Genomic DNA, 16,600 nt, shown 5'->3' with positions numbered 1-16,600 from the left:
CCTCCCAGTCTTCTGCATCTAACCTGACATTTCCCAGCCACCATCAGTTCTGAGGAAGAGTCACCGGACCTGAAACAATACGTCTGAATTTTTCTTCACAGATGCTGCTAGACTTGCTGATCTTTTCCAGCTTTTCCAGTTGTTGGTACCCTTGTCTTTGTTGGCCAGTGCATTGAGTAAAGGAGTTGAGAGGTCGTGTTGTGGCTATGCAGTACTTTGGTGAGGCCACTCTTGGAATATTGCATTCAGTTCCCATCTCCCTGCTATAGGAAAGATGTTTTAAACTTGAAAGGGTGCAAAAAAAAATTTACAGGGATTTTACCAGGGTTGAATTGTTTGAACTACTGGAAGAGGTTGAATAGATTAAATTAGATTAGATTCCCTACAGTGTGGAAACAGGCCCTTCGACCCAACAAGTCCACACTGCCCTTTGGAGCATCCCACCCAGACCCATCCCCATATAACCCACAGACCCCTGAACACTACAGGCAATTTTAGCATGGCCAATCCACCTAGCCCGCACATCTTTGGACTTATAGAAGTTTACAGAATCATGAGGGACATATATAGGGTGAATAACCAAGGTGTATTTCCTAGGTTAGGGGAATCCAAAACTGGAGGGCGCAGGTTTAAGGTGAGAGCGGAAAGATATAAAAGGGTCTGAAGGGGCAACTTTTTCACACACAGGGTGGTGTGTGTTTGGGATGAGGTGGTGGGGGCTGGTACAATTGCAACATTTAAAAGGCATCAGGATGGTTATATGAATAGGAAGGGTTTAGAAGGATATGGGCCAAATGCTGGCAAATGGAGCTAGATTAATTTAGGATGTCTGGTTGGTGTGGATGAGGAGCACCGAAGGGTCTTTTCCATGCAGCACAACTCTGTGACTCCACGACTGGATGGTGATAACTGTGTGGTTTTAAAAAGTTGTACTGCATTTGATGACTTTCATTTCACCCTGCTTCATTCGAAGCATCATTTTGTAGGTAGTTTTGGCAGGGGATGTAAAAGCTGTTGTTCATTTATTAAATCAAACAAATCTCCCACTTTTCATTCTTCTGACCTACATACCAAACAAAGTAAAGCATGTTCGCAAATTTAACTTAAATTAACCTTTTAAGTTAAAAGTTAACATTTTAAAAGAAGTTTTGAGTGACATTTTGAGTGGTGATTTTGATCTTGAGAGAAGAATGAGGAGGCTTTTGATAAAATTTTAAAAATTGGTTTTTCTGCATCATGCCAAATTAGGTCTAGAATCACTATCTCTGGTGCAACTTCATGTAGCTGACAATGAATCTCTTCAACAGCACAGGGCGCTGCTGTTGTTCAGTGTGAAGCAGCTCGTCACTCACCAGAAGAGATCAAAACGCCAGTTACAGTCTGTAACTGGGACAAAGTTCTGGAATTCCCCTCCCTAAGGGCGTTGCGGGTCAAGCCACAGCGCACTGCCACCTTCTCAAGGACACCAGGGATGGGCAATAAATATGTCCCCGCCAGTGACACCCCCATCCCACATATGAATAATTTTTAAAAAAATGTTGAGGTGAAGGAGCGGAGCACACAAATTAAAAGCGGGGGCAGGAACAAGTCATTTGACCCCCCCCCCCACCCCGTTCAATTAGATCGTCATAAAATCATACAACCCTTACAATGTGGAAGCAGGCCATTCGATCCAATGAGTCCACATTGACACTCCAAAGAGTATCCCACCCAGACCCACTCCCCTCTTCTATCCCTGTAACCCGACATTTCCAATGCTCAACCATCTAGAGACTACGGGCAATTTAGCATGGCCAATCCATCTAGCCTGAACATCTTTGGACTGTGGGAGGAAACCAGAGCACCGAGAGGGAACCCACGTAGACACGGGGAGAAATGTGCAAACTCTGCACAGACAGTTGCCCAAGTGTGGAATCAAACCTGTATCCCTGCTGCTGTGAGACTGCAGAGCTAACTACTTGTTACTGCAGGCCTGATTGCTGCATTCCCAAGCACCACACTACCTTGCCCCAGCTGCTTCCACATTTCACTCCCTTTCTCACCAAAAGAACCTGCCTTCAGTACTCAATGGAATATTCTGCTGAGTCCTGATGGCTGCCCAGTGTGTGACAGTGGAGTTCCCCCTTGCTGGCTGGTTCAGAAGATTGTACTAGCCTTCCAAACCCCACTGTGCAAGTTTACACATGGGGCTCTGCCTTTTAATAGAGCCAGAATCAAGCAATTCATGTAGAGGGGGAAGAAAGAGATCATTTTGAGAAATGTGTACTTTTTAGGCTGTAGATCCTGCACTTTAACTCTGATATGTTTTATGCTACCTCTGTTACCCTCATTTGAACCGGTAAAGTATTAAAATGACTTTCCAGGTAGTTTTGGATGTTGGATGTGGAACTGGGATCTTGTCCATGTTTGCTGCCAAAGCAGGGGCCAAGCACGTGATCGGAGTGGACCAATCTGAGATCATTTACCAGGCCATGGATATTGTAAGGTAAAAAGAATTTGGGGCTTGGATTTTGTCTTTGCACTTTCCCAATTATTGTTTCAGGCTCTGTCCTTAAAATTACTGTTTTAATGAGATCATTCTTTTTCCTTGAAAGTCAGGCAGGAGACTGATTAGGGATGCTGGGAGGATGAGATAACAGAAAATGGACAGCGATAAGGATCGTGCCCAGGATATAAATTTTACCAGCTTGAGTAATTATTCTGTCCTACGTAATATTACTTGTCATGATAATAGCATATTCAGGAAGATGGATATGTTGCCTATTGGGGCAGAGAATCATTAAAACTTAAGAGTCGAAGTTGCATGCTGTTTGGATTTCAGTGTTTGCGACTAAAGACCCACAATAAACAACACTAAGGGAGAAACAGAACTAGTGACAGTGTGGACTTGTTCCTCATTACTTTTGCTGCAGGCAGTGAATGAGCAAAACTGCTAGCAAAATGTGTTTCATTGATGCAAAAGAAAAATCGTGCAGTTTAAAACACTGGAATTATGATCAGATTATGATCATTAACATCTACGGGACACTGAGGCTGAGCATGTCCTTGGACTCTGGGCTTATAGATCCCGTGGGAAGACTGTCTGACCTTAATAACTCCTATTCAAAAGTTTGATTTTTGCTTCTGGATGCTGTTAGTGAGATGCTTAAAGAGCAAAGTGGCAAAAAACTGTGGTGACATCACACCATGTTTTGGCTTGTGTTCTGTGGTATTAATGTGAACTTTGGTCTGTTCCATGCACACAGTGTGTGTCCCCGAAATCAGATGGCTGCATTTTCAACCATCATTTGCAAGTTGCTTGTCTGTTGTGCCTTTTATCAATGGGGAGACAGCGGTAATGTCATTGGATGAGGAATCCAGAACCCCAGGCCATTACACTGGACCCCATCATGGCAGGTGGTGAAATTTGAATTCAGTAAAAAGGTAACCTAATAGTGACGATGTAAACATTGTTGTGAAAACTCATTTGGTTCATTGTTGCCCTTCAGGGAAGGAAACGGCTCTCCTTAGCTTGTCTGGTCCATTTGTGACTGTAGTCCTACAGCAATGTGGGTGATTTTACCTGGCCTCTGGACATTTATGGCTGCGCAATAAATGCTGGCCTAGCCAGCAATACCCACATTCCATGAACAAATGCTTGGCACCGCGGTGGCTCAGTGGTTAGCACTGCTGCCTCAAAGTGCCAGGGACTCAGGTTCGATTCCACCCTTGGGTGACTGTCTGTGTGGAGTTTGTGCGTTCTCCCTGGGTTTGCGTGGGTTTTCTCCAGGTGCTCCAGTTTCCTCCCACAGTCCAAAGATGTACAAGTTAGGGTGGATTGGTCATACTAAATTTCCCGTAGTATCCAGGGATGGGCAGGCTAGGTGGAGTAGCCATGCGAAATGCGGGGTTAAAGGGATAGGGTAGGGGGAGGGTAGATCTGAGTGGGATGTTCTTTTGATAGTTAGCATGAACTCGATGGTCTGAATAGCCTGCTTCCACACTGTAGGGATTCTATGATTATATGAAATATTAGAATGAATATTGTTAATTTCTTTACGAAATCCCTTCATTGTCTCATGGAGAAAGCTGACAATTAAAGAGTTGACCGTGTCCTCAGAGAGAGACAACTGAGCTAAACTGAGCCCAAGTCAGCAGGTACTGGCCGTTAGATGATATGCGATCATGATTTGATTGCATTTGTCTTGTCCTGTAGGGAAATGACAATCTCAGGCTCAAAATTTTATCACAGGAGAACCATGATGCTTTTTCTTTTGCCTCAGCTGCATTGAACATGGTGAATTGGAAGCGAGGAGAGGTGGAAGCAGAGTTGAATCAAGTAAAACCGTCCGGGATCATTCCGGTGGTTTCAGAGAGAAATGGGCCGCTCCATGAGTGATGGAACTTGGCAGAGCTTTTTGCTCAGAGCTTACTGCACAGGAGAAGACCATGCAGCCCATTCTGGCTGTGCTCGGACTTTGAAGGAGCGACAGTGTTGTGGCTCCCTTGCTCTTTCCCCTTTGATAATCATTTTTGAACGTTATGATTGAATTTGCTACCAACAGCCTTCTGAGCAGCGCACTCATAGCAACCCGCTAGACGAAGCAAATTTCTCATCTTCCTTTTCCCTTTTACCAGTCATCTTTTGATTTCATTCTCCCAATTGGCATAGTGCTGACACAGGCTTCCATAGTGAGAGAGAGGAATGGAAAAGTGAAAACGAAGCCCTGCTGTTACAGTATTTATTCTGTGGGAAAATCCTGAGCGTAATTCTTTTGTAAAGCTTGGATGTAAGTTGCTTAACTCGACTGTTGTAGCGCAACATAGAAAAATAACCATTGATATTATTGTCAGTTTGTCATTTAAAATGAATAAAACCTTCATTCACATATAACCAAGGATGAGAACCAAAATGACTACAAGATCCAATTATTCCTATTGCCCTCAAACTGCCGGGAATTTTCCCAGGTGTGTTTTGGTTTGAATGCCCTCTGCTTTCCCTTTGCCCCACTCTCTAACTCCTCAGAGATAAGTTCTTGGCCTTTTTATTCTATTCCCTCCTCGCTAAAGAATCTTGGACAGGGCTGGGAACACATAAAGAGCCCGATGTGTGTTTGTCATTCTGAAACAGTGCGAAAATAAAGTTGAACCGAATGCGTTGCCTTAAACCGGGTATGGTGTGGTGCTTCAGGGTGACCTCTTCTCTTTTACATTAGCCTCTTTGTTCTGCAGTAAGCACTGTCAGGTGGAAGAAAAATGTCTGTCATTTATAGAGTGGAAATTATTTGCCAAGGAAATTACACCATAAATTTTGACTGAGGTGCCCTGAGCATACCACATGCCCAAGGTTATCAGTGAACTATCTTAAACTATTTGGATGAGTTAGTTAATTTGCTCTGTTCCACTCTACACCACGTTTTTTTCGTCCAGAAGACAATCACTTTCATCTCCTGTTTTAATTGTTATGAACAAAATGAAAGTTGTCTGCGTACTCTTTTGCTTCTTCCTTTAGCCTGATTTTGAGCTCTTTATTAGGCTTTTCTCTTTCGTTCTACTTATCATCCTGCATCTTTTAAAGTAGTCTCATTCTGCTTCTTTGTGAGTCTAATTCCTCCAGATATGAACTCATAGACAGAAGGTATTGCTACGACATGACTGCAAATCAATGAGTGATTGGCAATGAAGGGTAGCTCTGAAAACTTTAAAGTAGTTCCCAAAAATCCGCAGCTGTCCTTCGAGAAATACTCCCAAGAAGGCCTAAAAATTAACCATTTGGGCCCTATTAGTGAAGCCTTATTTCTTGCTTGGCATCTCAGCTTATTTCGGCCATTCTTTCTCCCATTTTATTTCATCATCATTTTGCTGCTAGGGCACCTATCTTCTGCCTTGCCTCCTCTTATCTCCATGACAATCTGCTCATGTTTATGGAACATAGAACATTACAGCGCAGTACAGGCCCTTTGGCCCTTGATGTTGTGCAGACCTGTGAAACCAATCTGAAGCCCATCTAACCTACACTATTCCATTATTATCTATATGTTTATCCAATGTCCATTTAAATGCCCTTAAACTTGGCGAGTCTACTACTGTCAGAGATAATGGGAACTGCAGATGCTGGAGATTCCAAGATAATAAAATGTGAGGCTGGATGAACACAGCAGGCCAAGCAGCATCTCAGGAGCACAAAAGCTGACGTTTCGGGCCTAGACAAGGGTCTAGGCCCGAAACGTCAGCTTTTGTGCTCCTGAGATGCTGCTTGGCCTGCTGTGTTCATCCAGCCTCACATTTTATTATCTTGGAGTCTACTACTGTTGCAGGCAGGACATTCCAGCCCTTACTACTCTCTGAGTAAAAAACCTACCTCTGACATCTGTCCTATATCCATCACCCCTCAATTTAAACCTATGCTCCCTCATGCTCACCGTCATCATCCTAGGAAAAAGGCTCTCCCTATCCACCCTATCTAACCTTCTGATTATTGTTTATGTTTCAATTAAGTCACCTCTCAACCTGCTTCTCTCTAATGAAAACAGCCTCAAGCCCCTCAGCCTTTCCTCGTAAGACCTTCCCTCCATACCAGGCAACATCCTAGTAAATCTCCTCTGCACCCTTTCCAAAGCTTCCACATCCTTCTTATGATGCGGTGACCAAAACTGTACACAATACTCCAAGTGCGGCCGCACCAGAGTTTTGTACAGCTGCAGCATAACCTCATGGTTCCGGAATTCGATCCATCTATTAATAAAAGCTAAAACACTGTACGCCTTCCTAACAGCCCTGTCAACCTGGGTGGCAACTTTCAAGGATCTGTGTACATGGACACCGAGATCTCTCTGCTCATCTACACTACGAAGAATCTTATCATTAGCCCTGTACTTTGCCTTCCGGTTACTCCTACCAAAGTGCATCACCTCACACTTGTCTACATTAAACTCCATTTGCCACCTCTCAGCCCAGCTCTGCAGCTTATCTATGTCTCTCTGCAACCTACAACATCCTTCTTCACTATCCACAACAAGTTGTAGTACCAAGCTTACGTAACTTGGCTGTTGACTGCCAGTCGTCATTTAACTGGTGCATTCTCTATGGCAAAATAGGACTAGGCTACTTTAGGATATCTGGTCAGCATGCACGAGTTGGACCAAAGTGCCTGTTTCCTTGCTGTACATCTCTATGACTCTATGACTGCAACAGTCAGAGTCCTGTTCTCATACCCAGTGTAAGAGCATTATTCCCCTTTTAGAGTCCCTTGTGAGTTTGTTGCAGTGTGTCAACAAAATGTACAATTTGTCCAGCAATGCACAAAATAGATTGGGGCAAAGCCTCAGTAGACAATGAGCCAAAACACTTCTCATTGGGCAGAGCACCCATGACAATTTGATCCCTTGCCCTAATGTGCCTTCTTTTTGTTTAATATCAGTTGTCTGTTTCTTAACAAGTCTGCGAACCCCCATGGGAGGCTTTGCTGATTTCAGGATGCTATCTATCAGTGTCAGTGTCGGGAAATTGAATTATTGGGCTCCCGTATTTTAAATTTCACTCTCTGCCTGTTTGTACATTTGGTGTTTAGCAACCTCTTCTTGTTTCTGCTGCTAGGGAAAATGAACTGGATAGTGTTATCACGCTCATTCGAGGAAGGATTGAGGATGTTGAACTTCCAGTTGCTAAAGTGGACATTATTATTTCAGAGTGGATGGTGAGTGTTTTTAAAATAAAATTATCAAGAATACCACATTATGAATTTTGGGCTGTGTAGGTATTTGAACGTAACAACTACCTTTTTAAATTTCTGCTTCGTCCATCCTTTATGTTGCTATGTAACATGAGAGGCACTGCATAAATGAAAGGTTTTGTTCTGTCACGTGCTGGTTGAGACTTAGAGCTCTCTGAACTGTTGCAGAGATCTCGTTTTATATACCTGCATTGGTGCACCTTCCTGTTAAAACCAGGCTTTATCAATGGTTTCAAGAAGCTGTGTTTCTGTGGGCCGTCATTTGCTTGAGGTACGTTCAATAACTTTGTACGTCCCCTGCTCTATTAGACCATAAGCAAGAGGAACTGGAATAGGCCATTCAGCCTTCAAGCTTGCTCAGCTATCCAGTTTCCTGCATTTTCCTCATAACCCTTGATTCCACACCTGATCAAGAACCTATCGATCTCAGCTTTAAATATACAAAGGAATCTACCTCCACAGCTCTCTGTGGCAAGGAATTCCAAAGACACTCAACCGTCTGAGAGAAGAAATTGCTCCTCAACTCAGTTTTAAATTGGTTTCCCTTCACTCTGAAATTATGTCCCTGAGACTGTTAAATGAAGAGAAACATCCCCTCAGCATTTACCCTGTTAAGCCCCTGAAGAATCCTTTGTGTTTCAATGAGATCACCTCTCATGCTTCTAAATGCCAATGAGTAGAGTCCCAACCTGTTTAACCTTTGCTTGTAAGATGATGCCTTCAATTCCAGGAATCATCCTAGTGAACTGCCACCAATGAAATAATAACTTAAATAAGGAGACCAAAACTGCTCACAGTACTCCAGATGTGGTCTCACCAGCATCTTGTACAGTTGCAGTAAGACTTCCCAACTGTTATACTCCCAATTCTGTTGATAGAAGACTCAGTAGGACAGCAGGATAATACAGTCTTTGGTCATTGTTTTCCTGGTTTGAACTGAGTCTGCACAGACTTTAGCATTGTTCTGGATCATTCTGACATTGTGTGTTTTAACTGTTTGAGAAGCAGCCCGAGATTAGGGTTTGAAATGATGCACACTACATATATGAGGTGTAAATGTACCAAGAGAGCAAAGGAGTAGAGACAACAACATGCTGCAAACTATTCTGTTAATCCATGCTGCTTCAAATCTCCAGAGATGGGTAGTCACACCAACAGTGAGAGAACATAGGAACAGCGCTTGGCCATTCAGCCCCTTGAGTCTGTTCCACCATTCACCGAGATCATGACTGATTCGTGGGCTAACTCTGTATATTTGCCTTTGAGTGAGTGAGTTATTTATTGTCACATATATGCAGAAAGATGCAGCGAAAAAATTGATTTGATTTATTATTGTCACATGTACCTACATACTGTGAAAAGTTTTGTTTTGCATGCAGTACAGCAGGTCATAATGTACAAAGTGTTCAGTGTTACCACAATCCTGGCCATTTTGAGTTGCAAAAGAATATAAAGAAGTACAAAAATAGAGTTCATCCTCTGCGCAAGAAATCTTCAAACACAGCTCCAGGGCTTCTGCAAGGTCTCAGTGAGGTATCCCAGGCCTCTAGGAGTCCCCATTCTGGGTACAGCAATGAAGACCCCATCAAGCGTCTACCTTCAGGCAGACTGCAGGCAGGAGTGTGTGCTTCGGGATCTGTCACCTCGTTAGGTAATGACCCACCAAGTCTACACTCTGGGCCTGCTGCAACCAGGAATCCTCACTTTGGGCACTCTCACTGCTGCAGTTGATGCCCCAGCCCCTGATGCCAGACCAACTTCTCCACGACGTCACAGGGTGAAGAAAAGAGAAAAGAGAAAGAAGAAAGAGAGAGAGAGAGAAGGAAGGATACAGCCGGCCTGGAGAGTATAGGCTCAGAATCTTGAACAATACCTACTGCCATCTTAAAGAAGGCCCATATTCCGTGATACATTTCGTTAACAAAAATGTAATAATCTCAATGTTAAAACTAATTACTGATCTAGCATTCACTGCTGTTTGTGGAAGAGAGTTACAACTCTACGACCCTTTCTGTGTAGAAATGCTTCATAATATCTCTCCTGAATAGTCTGGCTCTAATTCTCAGACTATGTCCCCTGATTCTAGAATCCCCAGTTAGAGGAAGGGCAATTGCTGTTGTTGAAAGTGTCTTTTAAAATTTTTCTGGTTGTGTGTGGGGGTTTTCTTTCATGCGTGTACACTGTTTTTCTATGTGCTGTTACATATTTGTTTGGGAAGCATTATGCATGTCTTGTACTGTATGAAACATTGTGAGCAGCTTGGCAGGAATGTTGCCGATCCTGACTTATTTTTATTGGAAGGAGTGCAGGAAAGGTTTACCTGTCTGATTCCTGGGAGGTAGGATTGATGCACAAAGGGAGATGGGATCAAGTTGGGCTATACTCACTGGAGTTTAGAAGCATAGGGAGATCACATAGACTGTATAGAATTCTAACTGCACTCTCAGGAAACTGAGAAACCTAAACTGAGTTTAGGACTGAAATAAAAAGCAATTTATATCAAGCAGTTAGCTTGCTATAGGAAGGGTGTTGTTAAACTAGAAAGAGTACAGAAAAAAATTACAAGGATGTTGCCGGGACTGGAGGGTTTTGAGTTATATGGAGAGGCTGGATAGGCTGGGACATCTTTCCCTGGAGTATCAGAGAGGCAGAGAGTGACCGTTATAGAAGTTATAAAATCATGGGGGACATAGAGTGAATAGCCAAGGTGTTTTCCCCAGGGTGGGGGAGTCCAAAACAAGAGAGTATAGGCTTAAGGTAAGAGGGAAAGATTTAAAAGGGACCTCGGGCAACTTCTTCACACAGAGGGTGGTGCGTATGTGGAATGAGCTGCCAGAGTAAGTGGTAGAGGCTGGTTCAATTACAACATTTAAAAGGTATCTGAATGGGTACATGAATAGGAAGGGTTTAGAGGGATATGGGCCAAATACTGACAAATAAGACTAATTCAGTTCTTTGGGGATATCTGGTTGGCATGGATGATTTGGTCCAAAAGGTCTGTGTCTGTGCTGTGTGATTCTATCACCATAAGTTGAGGACAAAGCATTGAATGCTTTCCAGAAGAACTTAGGGCTGAAGGGCCAAAGGATAGGGAGAGAAAGCAGAAACAGGGTACTGTGTTGGATGATCAACCATGATCATATTAAATAGTAAAGTAGGTTTGAAGGGCAGAGTGGCCTACTCTGATTTTCTATGTTTCTATGTTTACTCCTAGATTGCTAAGATTTTATTCAACCTCTTCGCTTTGCTCATTTTCATTGTTATTTCTGTTCTTTTGGTTGTTTCACTGGGGGTTCTCTGCTTTAGATTTATTCCTGCTGTTTCAAAATTATAGTCTTTCTTTCCCTCCTACCCTTGTTCACATCTCTGTCTCCTTGCCCTATTCTGTCATAGTGTACCTCATCCCCTCATTTTGAATGGTGTTATTAATGCTAGTGTTTTCCATATGTTTTCTTAGATGAGTTAAGGTACAGATCAGTTGTGATTCAGTTCAGTAACACAGTATCTAGGTAGAGGGGCTGAATAGCCTCCTCCTGCTCCAGTATTCTCTGTCTATTCGACACCTGCCATTGACTTGGGTGGTCGCATTTACTCCGGATGAGAAACCAATCGGATGGTTTTCTATTTGACCAAGGCATTTTTCACATTTTTCCAACCAGTTTCCTACTTGAAGCCAACCAGCTGATCAGGCTGCCTGTCTCTCCAGTGAAGTAAATACCTCGGGAGCGTCGTAGAATCCCCTGCAGTATGGAAGCAGGCGATTCAGCCCATTGAGTCCACACCGACCCTCCAAAGAGTATCCCAGCCAACCCCATCCCATCCTATTGCCATAGCCCCACATTTCCCATGGCTAACCCACCTAGCCTGCCCATCCCTGAACATTATGGGAAATTTAGCATGGCCAATCCAGCTCAACCTGCACGTCCTTGCACTGTGGGAGGAAACCCATCCAGTCAAGGAGAGAATGTGTAGACTCTACACTTCCAGCCTCAGGTGACCGTCATTGAACCCAGGTCCTTGGTGCTGTGAGGCAGCAGTGCTAACCACTGAGCCACCGTGATGTATGGTCAGTCGGATATTGTGATTGGGGTGCGTGGTTATAGAAGGGATGGGGGCTGTTGTCGGTGGGCGTGTGAGCCTGTGTTGCATTTCTGCTCCTTCACTCTTGGAGCAGGAATAAAGAAAGGAGGTAGTTAGTTAATGTAAGAGTACAAAGAGAAAAGAGGTGATCGCTTTTGATGATGGTCCTTTGACCAGGAGAGATGGTGACTGGATCTAATTCATTCACAGGATGTGAACAACACTGGCAAGGCTAGCATTATTTGTCCATCCCTAATTGCCCAGAGGGCAGTTAAGTGCCAGCCATATTGCAGTGGGTCTGGAATCACATGCAGGTCAGGCAAGGATGGCAGTTTCCTTCCCTAAATGACATTAGTTAAACCCGGCGGCTTTTTCCTGACAATCGACAATGGTTTCGTGGTCATCATTTGACCCTTAATTCCAGACATTTATTGAATTGAAGTTTCATCATTTGTCTTGGCTGGATGAGAATCTGGGTCCCTCGAACAGTCCCAGGTTCTCTGGGATAATAGTCTATTAGGACATTCACTGGAATTTCGAAGAATGAAAGTGGTGGTGGGGGGAAGCTGAAAGAAAAGTATAAAATTCTAACTGGACTAGACAGGATAAATTGCAGGTAACATGTTCCTGATAACCAGGGAGCACAGAACCAGAGGTCACAGTTAAGGATCCAGGACAAGCCATTCAGGACTGAGATGAGGAGAGATTTCTTTACCCAGAGCCTGTGGAACTCTTTGTCATATAAAGCAGTGGTGGCTAAATCATTGATTTTCATTGTTAAACACCAATCCTTCTTTCCCATCACCTTTAAAGTGAGCTAATCACAGAGAAATGACTCACCTTAAACCCCAAAGATACTTCTATGGTGATCAGAGATAATGGGAACTGCAGATGCTAGAGAATCCAAGATAACAAAGTGTGAAGCTGGATGAACACAGCAGGCCAAGCAGCATCTTAGGAGCGCAAAAGCTGATGTTTCGGACCTGAAACGTCAGCATTTGTGCTCCTAAGATGCTGCTTGGCCTGCTGTGTTCATCCAGCTTCACACTTTGTTATCTTTTATACTTATTTGGTGAGTGATTTTAGAGCTTTTTTGGACTTGTGGGCTTATGACAATAGGATGGGATGGGTTTGGCTGGGATGCTCTTTGGAGGGTCAGTGTGGACTCAATGGGCCAAATTGCCTGCTTCCATACTGTAGGGGATTTTATGACTCCCCCAAGGTACCTGCTTCACTGAAGAGTCAGGCAGCTGGTTGGCTTCAAGTAGGAAACTGGTTGGAAAAATGTGAAAAATGCCTGGGTCAAATGTTTTCAAGAAGGAGTTAGATATAGATCTTAGTGCTAAACAAATCAAAGAATAAGGTGAGAAAGTGGGACCTGGGCACTGGGTTGTGGATGATCAACCATGATCTTGAGAAGCAGACTCCCTCTCCAGAATGGTCTCGTCCTGCTCCTATTTTCTACGTTTCCAGGAGGGATTGAATCAAGCAGGAGAACAGAGCAGGACAGGTTGGGAAAGAATGTCGGACTAGAGGAGGAAACTAATTCAGTTTAGGATACCCAGATGTCATGGATGAGTTGGACCGAGCGGTCTGTTCCTGTGCTATATGACTTTGTCACCATAAGCAGTTGAGGCCAAAATATTGAAGTGTGACCAGAGGACAATAAAATATGGGAGTGGAGTTAGGCCATTTGGCCCATCAAGTCTGCTCCACCATACAATCATGGCTAATCTGTTCGTGAACCCAGTTCTCCTGCCTTTTCCCTGTAACTCTTGATTGCCTTATCAATCAAGAGCCTATCTATCTCTGTCTTAACTACACTCAGTTTAGTGGCCTCCATGGCCCTCTGTGGCAACGAGTTCCACAGATTCACCACCCTCTAGCTGAAGAAATTCCTCCTCCTCTCAGTTCTAAATGGTCACCCCTTCATTCTGAGGCTGTGCCCCCCGTATCCCTCTCTCTCCTACTTCTTCTCTGCGTCCAGTCTATACAGGCCTCTCAGTATTCCGTAAATTTCAATCAGAACCCCACCTCCCCCATACTTTTGCGGTGGAAACGTGGGGAGTACGTCTGGATAGGGCGACTGGGAAAAAGAAAAAAAAGCTGTGGGGACAGCTTCCCCGTAGAGTCAGGAATTTCTTTCCCAATTTTCTTCCGGTCGGAACTGCTGAAATGCCAGGGTTCCCAAAAGAATGACAATATGACTAGAGCAACTGGACTGTGACAATTTTCGATGGTGGAGGTGAGCACAATACCTTTATGATAACATCACAGTGTTATTAATTTATTACAGTATTGCTGCAGTGAAGAAAATCTTTTCAAATGATTTCTTTTATTTAGGTGGTAATATTTTTCTGGGTCTTGAATCACTGCAGTTCAATGGTCTGTCAGAAAGTTAAGTTCCTTTGAAGGTCACTGTGTGTAGAAATAGATTTTTGGGAGTATCTGCAGTAATTAGGTGAGGCTCTCAAAATTGCAAATAAATATGCTGCGTGACTGTTTAATATTCATTTTTTTTTCAACCTATTCAATTTGAAAAACAATGGTTACCCAGAGCAGTTTTGTGAGCTTAATGGCTTACTTTCTGAGCTGTAACAGCTCACTAGTTGTGTATTTAAATGAAACATTGAGAGTGTTTGTTCTGATTCATGTGAATTGTCTAACAGCGCCATGTTTTAGGCAGATACTGCAGGGAGCATTCAGTCCCATAGCCCTAGCAGTACAACAGCCTTACCAAGGGCAAAGGCTGGGACTCAATAAAAGGTGGGGAATACATTGGGAGCAATCCTGTATTTTTGTTAGTTGCTGTCCATTGTAAGAATTGACGAAGCCTGCCGATTTAAACATTTCAACAGTTAAAAGAAACGTAACCAACTAGATTGCTTTTCAGTGAAGCATGAATGAGTGTTAGATTTTACACTGGGTTTTTGTCAGAATAATAACTTCATTATTGACTGCAGTGTTGATCAGTGTTGACCTCCAACATGGGTGGCTTGTTTCTCTATTAAGAGTGAAACATGCTCGCCAACTGAATCATCCAGATGTCTTGCTTATGGTTGTATTGTCATTATTGCCCTTCTCAGTTTGAGTTTTCACAAAACAATACAGGCACTTCCCCAGGTTGAGAATGCAGTCCGCTTGCAAAGTTGATTTGTACGCAAGTCAGAACACAATACACAGTAATAATAAATAGCTGTTCATAAACACAGGAAATGTTAGTAAGTCAGAACTTTAAAATTACACCCCCGAATGGAATTACGTTTGTAAGTAAGAGCATTCGTAACTCAGACCGTCATAAATCAGGGACTCCTTGTAGGAAAAGCTTTAAAATCACTCAACAAAGAAGTATCTTTGGGGTTTAAGGTGAGTAATTGCTCTGTGATTAGCTCACTTTAAAGGTGATGGAAAGGAAGGATTAGTGTTTGACAATGAAAATCAATTATTGTGGCCTCTTCTTTTGATAATTTGTGGGACCACTCGTTTTCAAAGCTCCCAAACAGTAGAATGAATGGTCGCTGGCTCTGTACAGTTCCGGCTGTCCTTGTCATTGGCCTCTCTGCGCTAGCACTGTCCTGTTGTTGGTAAAACTGTCACATTGGCCTCACACATAAAGGCATTGTTGCTGCAAAGCATATTGTTGGACTTTGTTCAATCTTACTCTGAGTTTTTTGGGACTCGTTTCTCCACAGTTGCTGTCGAGTCTTTGAAAATGTTGAGGAGCGTCACAGTATTATGAAGAGGGTCAGAAGCTCTGACCTTTCTGGCACAAAGCAATGTGTGCTTTTTAGGCTGTTCAGCCCACTGAGTCTGCTCCACCATTCGATCCTGCTGAAATGCTTCTCAACCCCATTCTCCTGCCTTCACCCTGCAACCCTTACCAATCAAGAATCTATCTATCTCTGTCTGAAATATACTAAGTGACTCAGTCTCCACAATCTCTTGTGGCAATGAGTTCCACTGAGTACCACCCTCAGGCTGAAGGAATTCATCCACATCTCAGTTCTAAAGGGTCGTCAGTTCACTCTGAGGCTGTACTCTTGGGTGCTGGTCTCTCCCACTGGTGGAAGAATCTTCTCTGTATTCTATATTCTTCTCTGTGACATCCTGTCAGTATTCTGTAAGCTTCAATCAGATCACTCCTCATCCTTCTAAACTCCACTGAGCACAGACCCAGAGTCCTCAACTGCTCCTCATATGACAAGATCTTCAACCTCAGGATCATCCTTGTAAACTTCCTCTGGAGCCCTTCCAAGGCCAGCACATCTTTCCTTGGATACGCAGCTCAAAAAGACCTTTCGGCTGCTGAGTGTGCGGTACGGCAGGTCGGGCTGCATCCACATGGCTTCGTCATTATCTTTCCAGCTCAATAGCTCGTTCATGTGTGTGTTTTGGTGCTGTTTGCTTTGGGGCCTCCTCCTGTGAATCTCCATCCCTGCTCCTTATAATGGCGGGATTAGAAGTCAAGCCAGGAGCCCATTAGTCAACTCAGAGCCAGGATTTCATTGGTTGGACTTGGATCCAGGACCCTGTTGATCGATGTCCAGCACCGTAGAAGCTGTGTGATCAATGCAGCGTGACCGTGTCTGGCTCAGAGATGGCAGATGTGGAAACAACAGACCCAGTGATAGCAGGGAAGGAGCATATTGCCAGGATCCTGGGGGACGATGTCAGACAGTAGTGACTGTATGAGCAGAGAAGGTGAAGTCTATGGAGAGGGAAAGATGAACTTTTGAAGCAGTTTCAGTTGCAGTAATATCAATTTATCATTAAATTGTTCAGTATTTTACTATTCATACGATTTATTCA

General features: G+C 43.5%; 1 protein-coding gene across 3 annotated transcripts in view; it reads left to right on the top strand.

Annotated features, from left to right (window-relative positions):
• The window catches only part of prmt3 (protein arginine methyltransferase 3), a 172,221-nt gene that overhangs the window by 45,631 nt on the left and 109,990 nt on the right, over positions 1 to 16,600 (top strand). For all 3 annotated transcript variants that reach the window (XR_009446857.1, XM_059652185.1, XM_059652184.1), the window contains 2 exons: positions 2,364 to 2,485; positions 7,576 to 7,675. Coding sequence is in view for 2 of the 3 variants with exons in the window: in XM_059652185.1 (XP_059508168.1) it covers positions 2,364 to 2,485; positions 7,576 to 7,675 (222 nt within the window). In the remaining variant the exon portion in view is untranslated. The remainder of the gene's footprint in view (positions 1 to 2,363; positions 2,486 to 7,575; positions 7,676 to 16,600) is intronic.

This window comes from Stegostoma tigrinum, chromosome 17 (assembly GCF_030684315.1).
Source record: "Stegostoma tigrinum isolate sSteTig4 chromosome 17, sSteTig4.hap1, whole genome shotgun sequence".
In the NCBI taxonomy this organism is placed as follows: Eukaryota; Metazoa; Chordata; class Chondrichthyes; order Orectolobiformes; family Stegostomatidae; genus Stegostoma; species Stegostoma tigrinum.
Note: the sequence above shows the minus strand (reverse complement) of the source record. Positions and strands in the feature narration are given on the sequence as shown.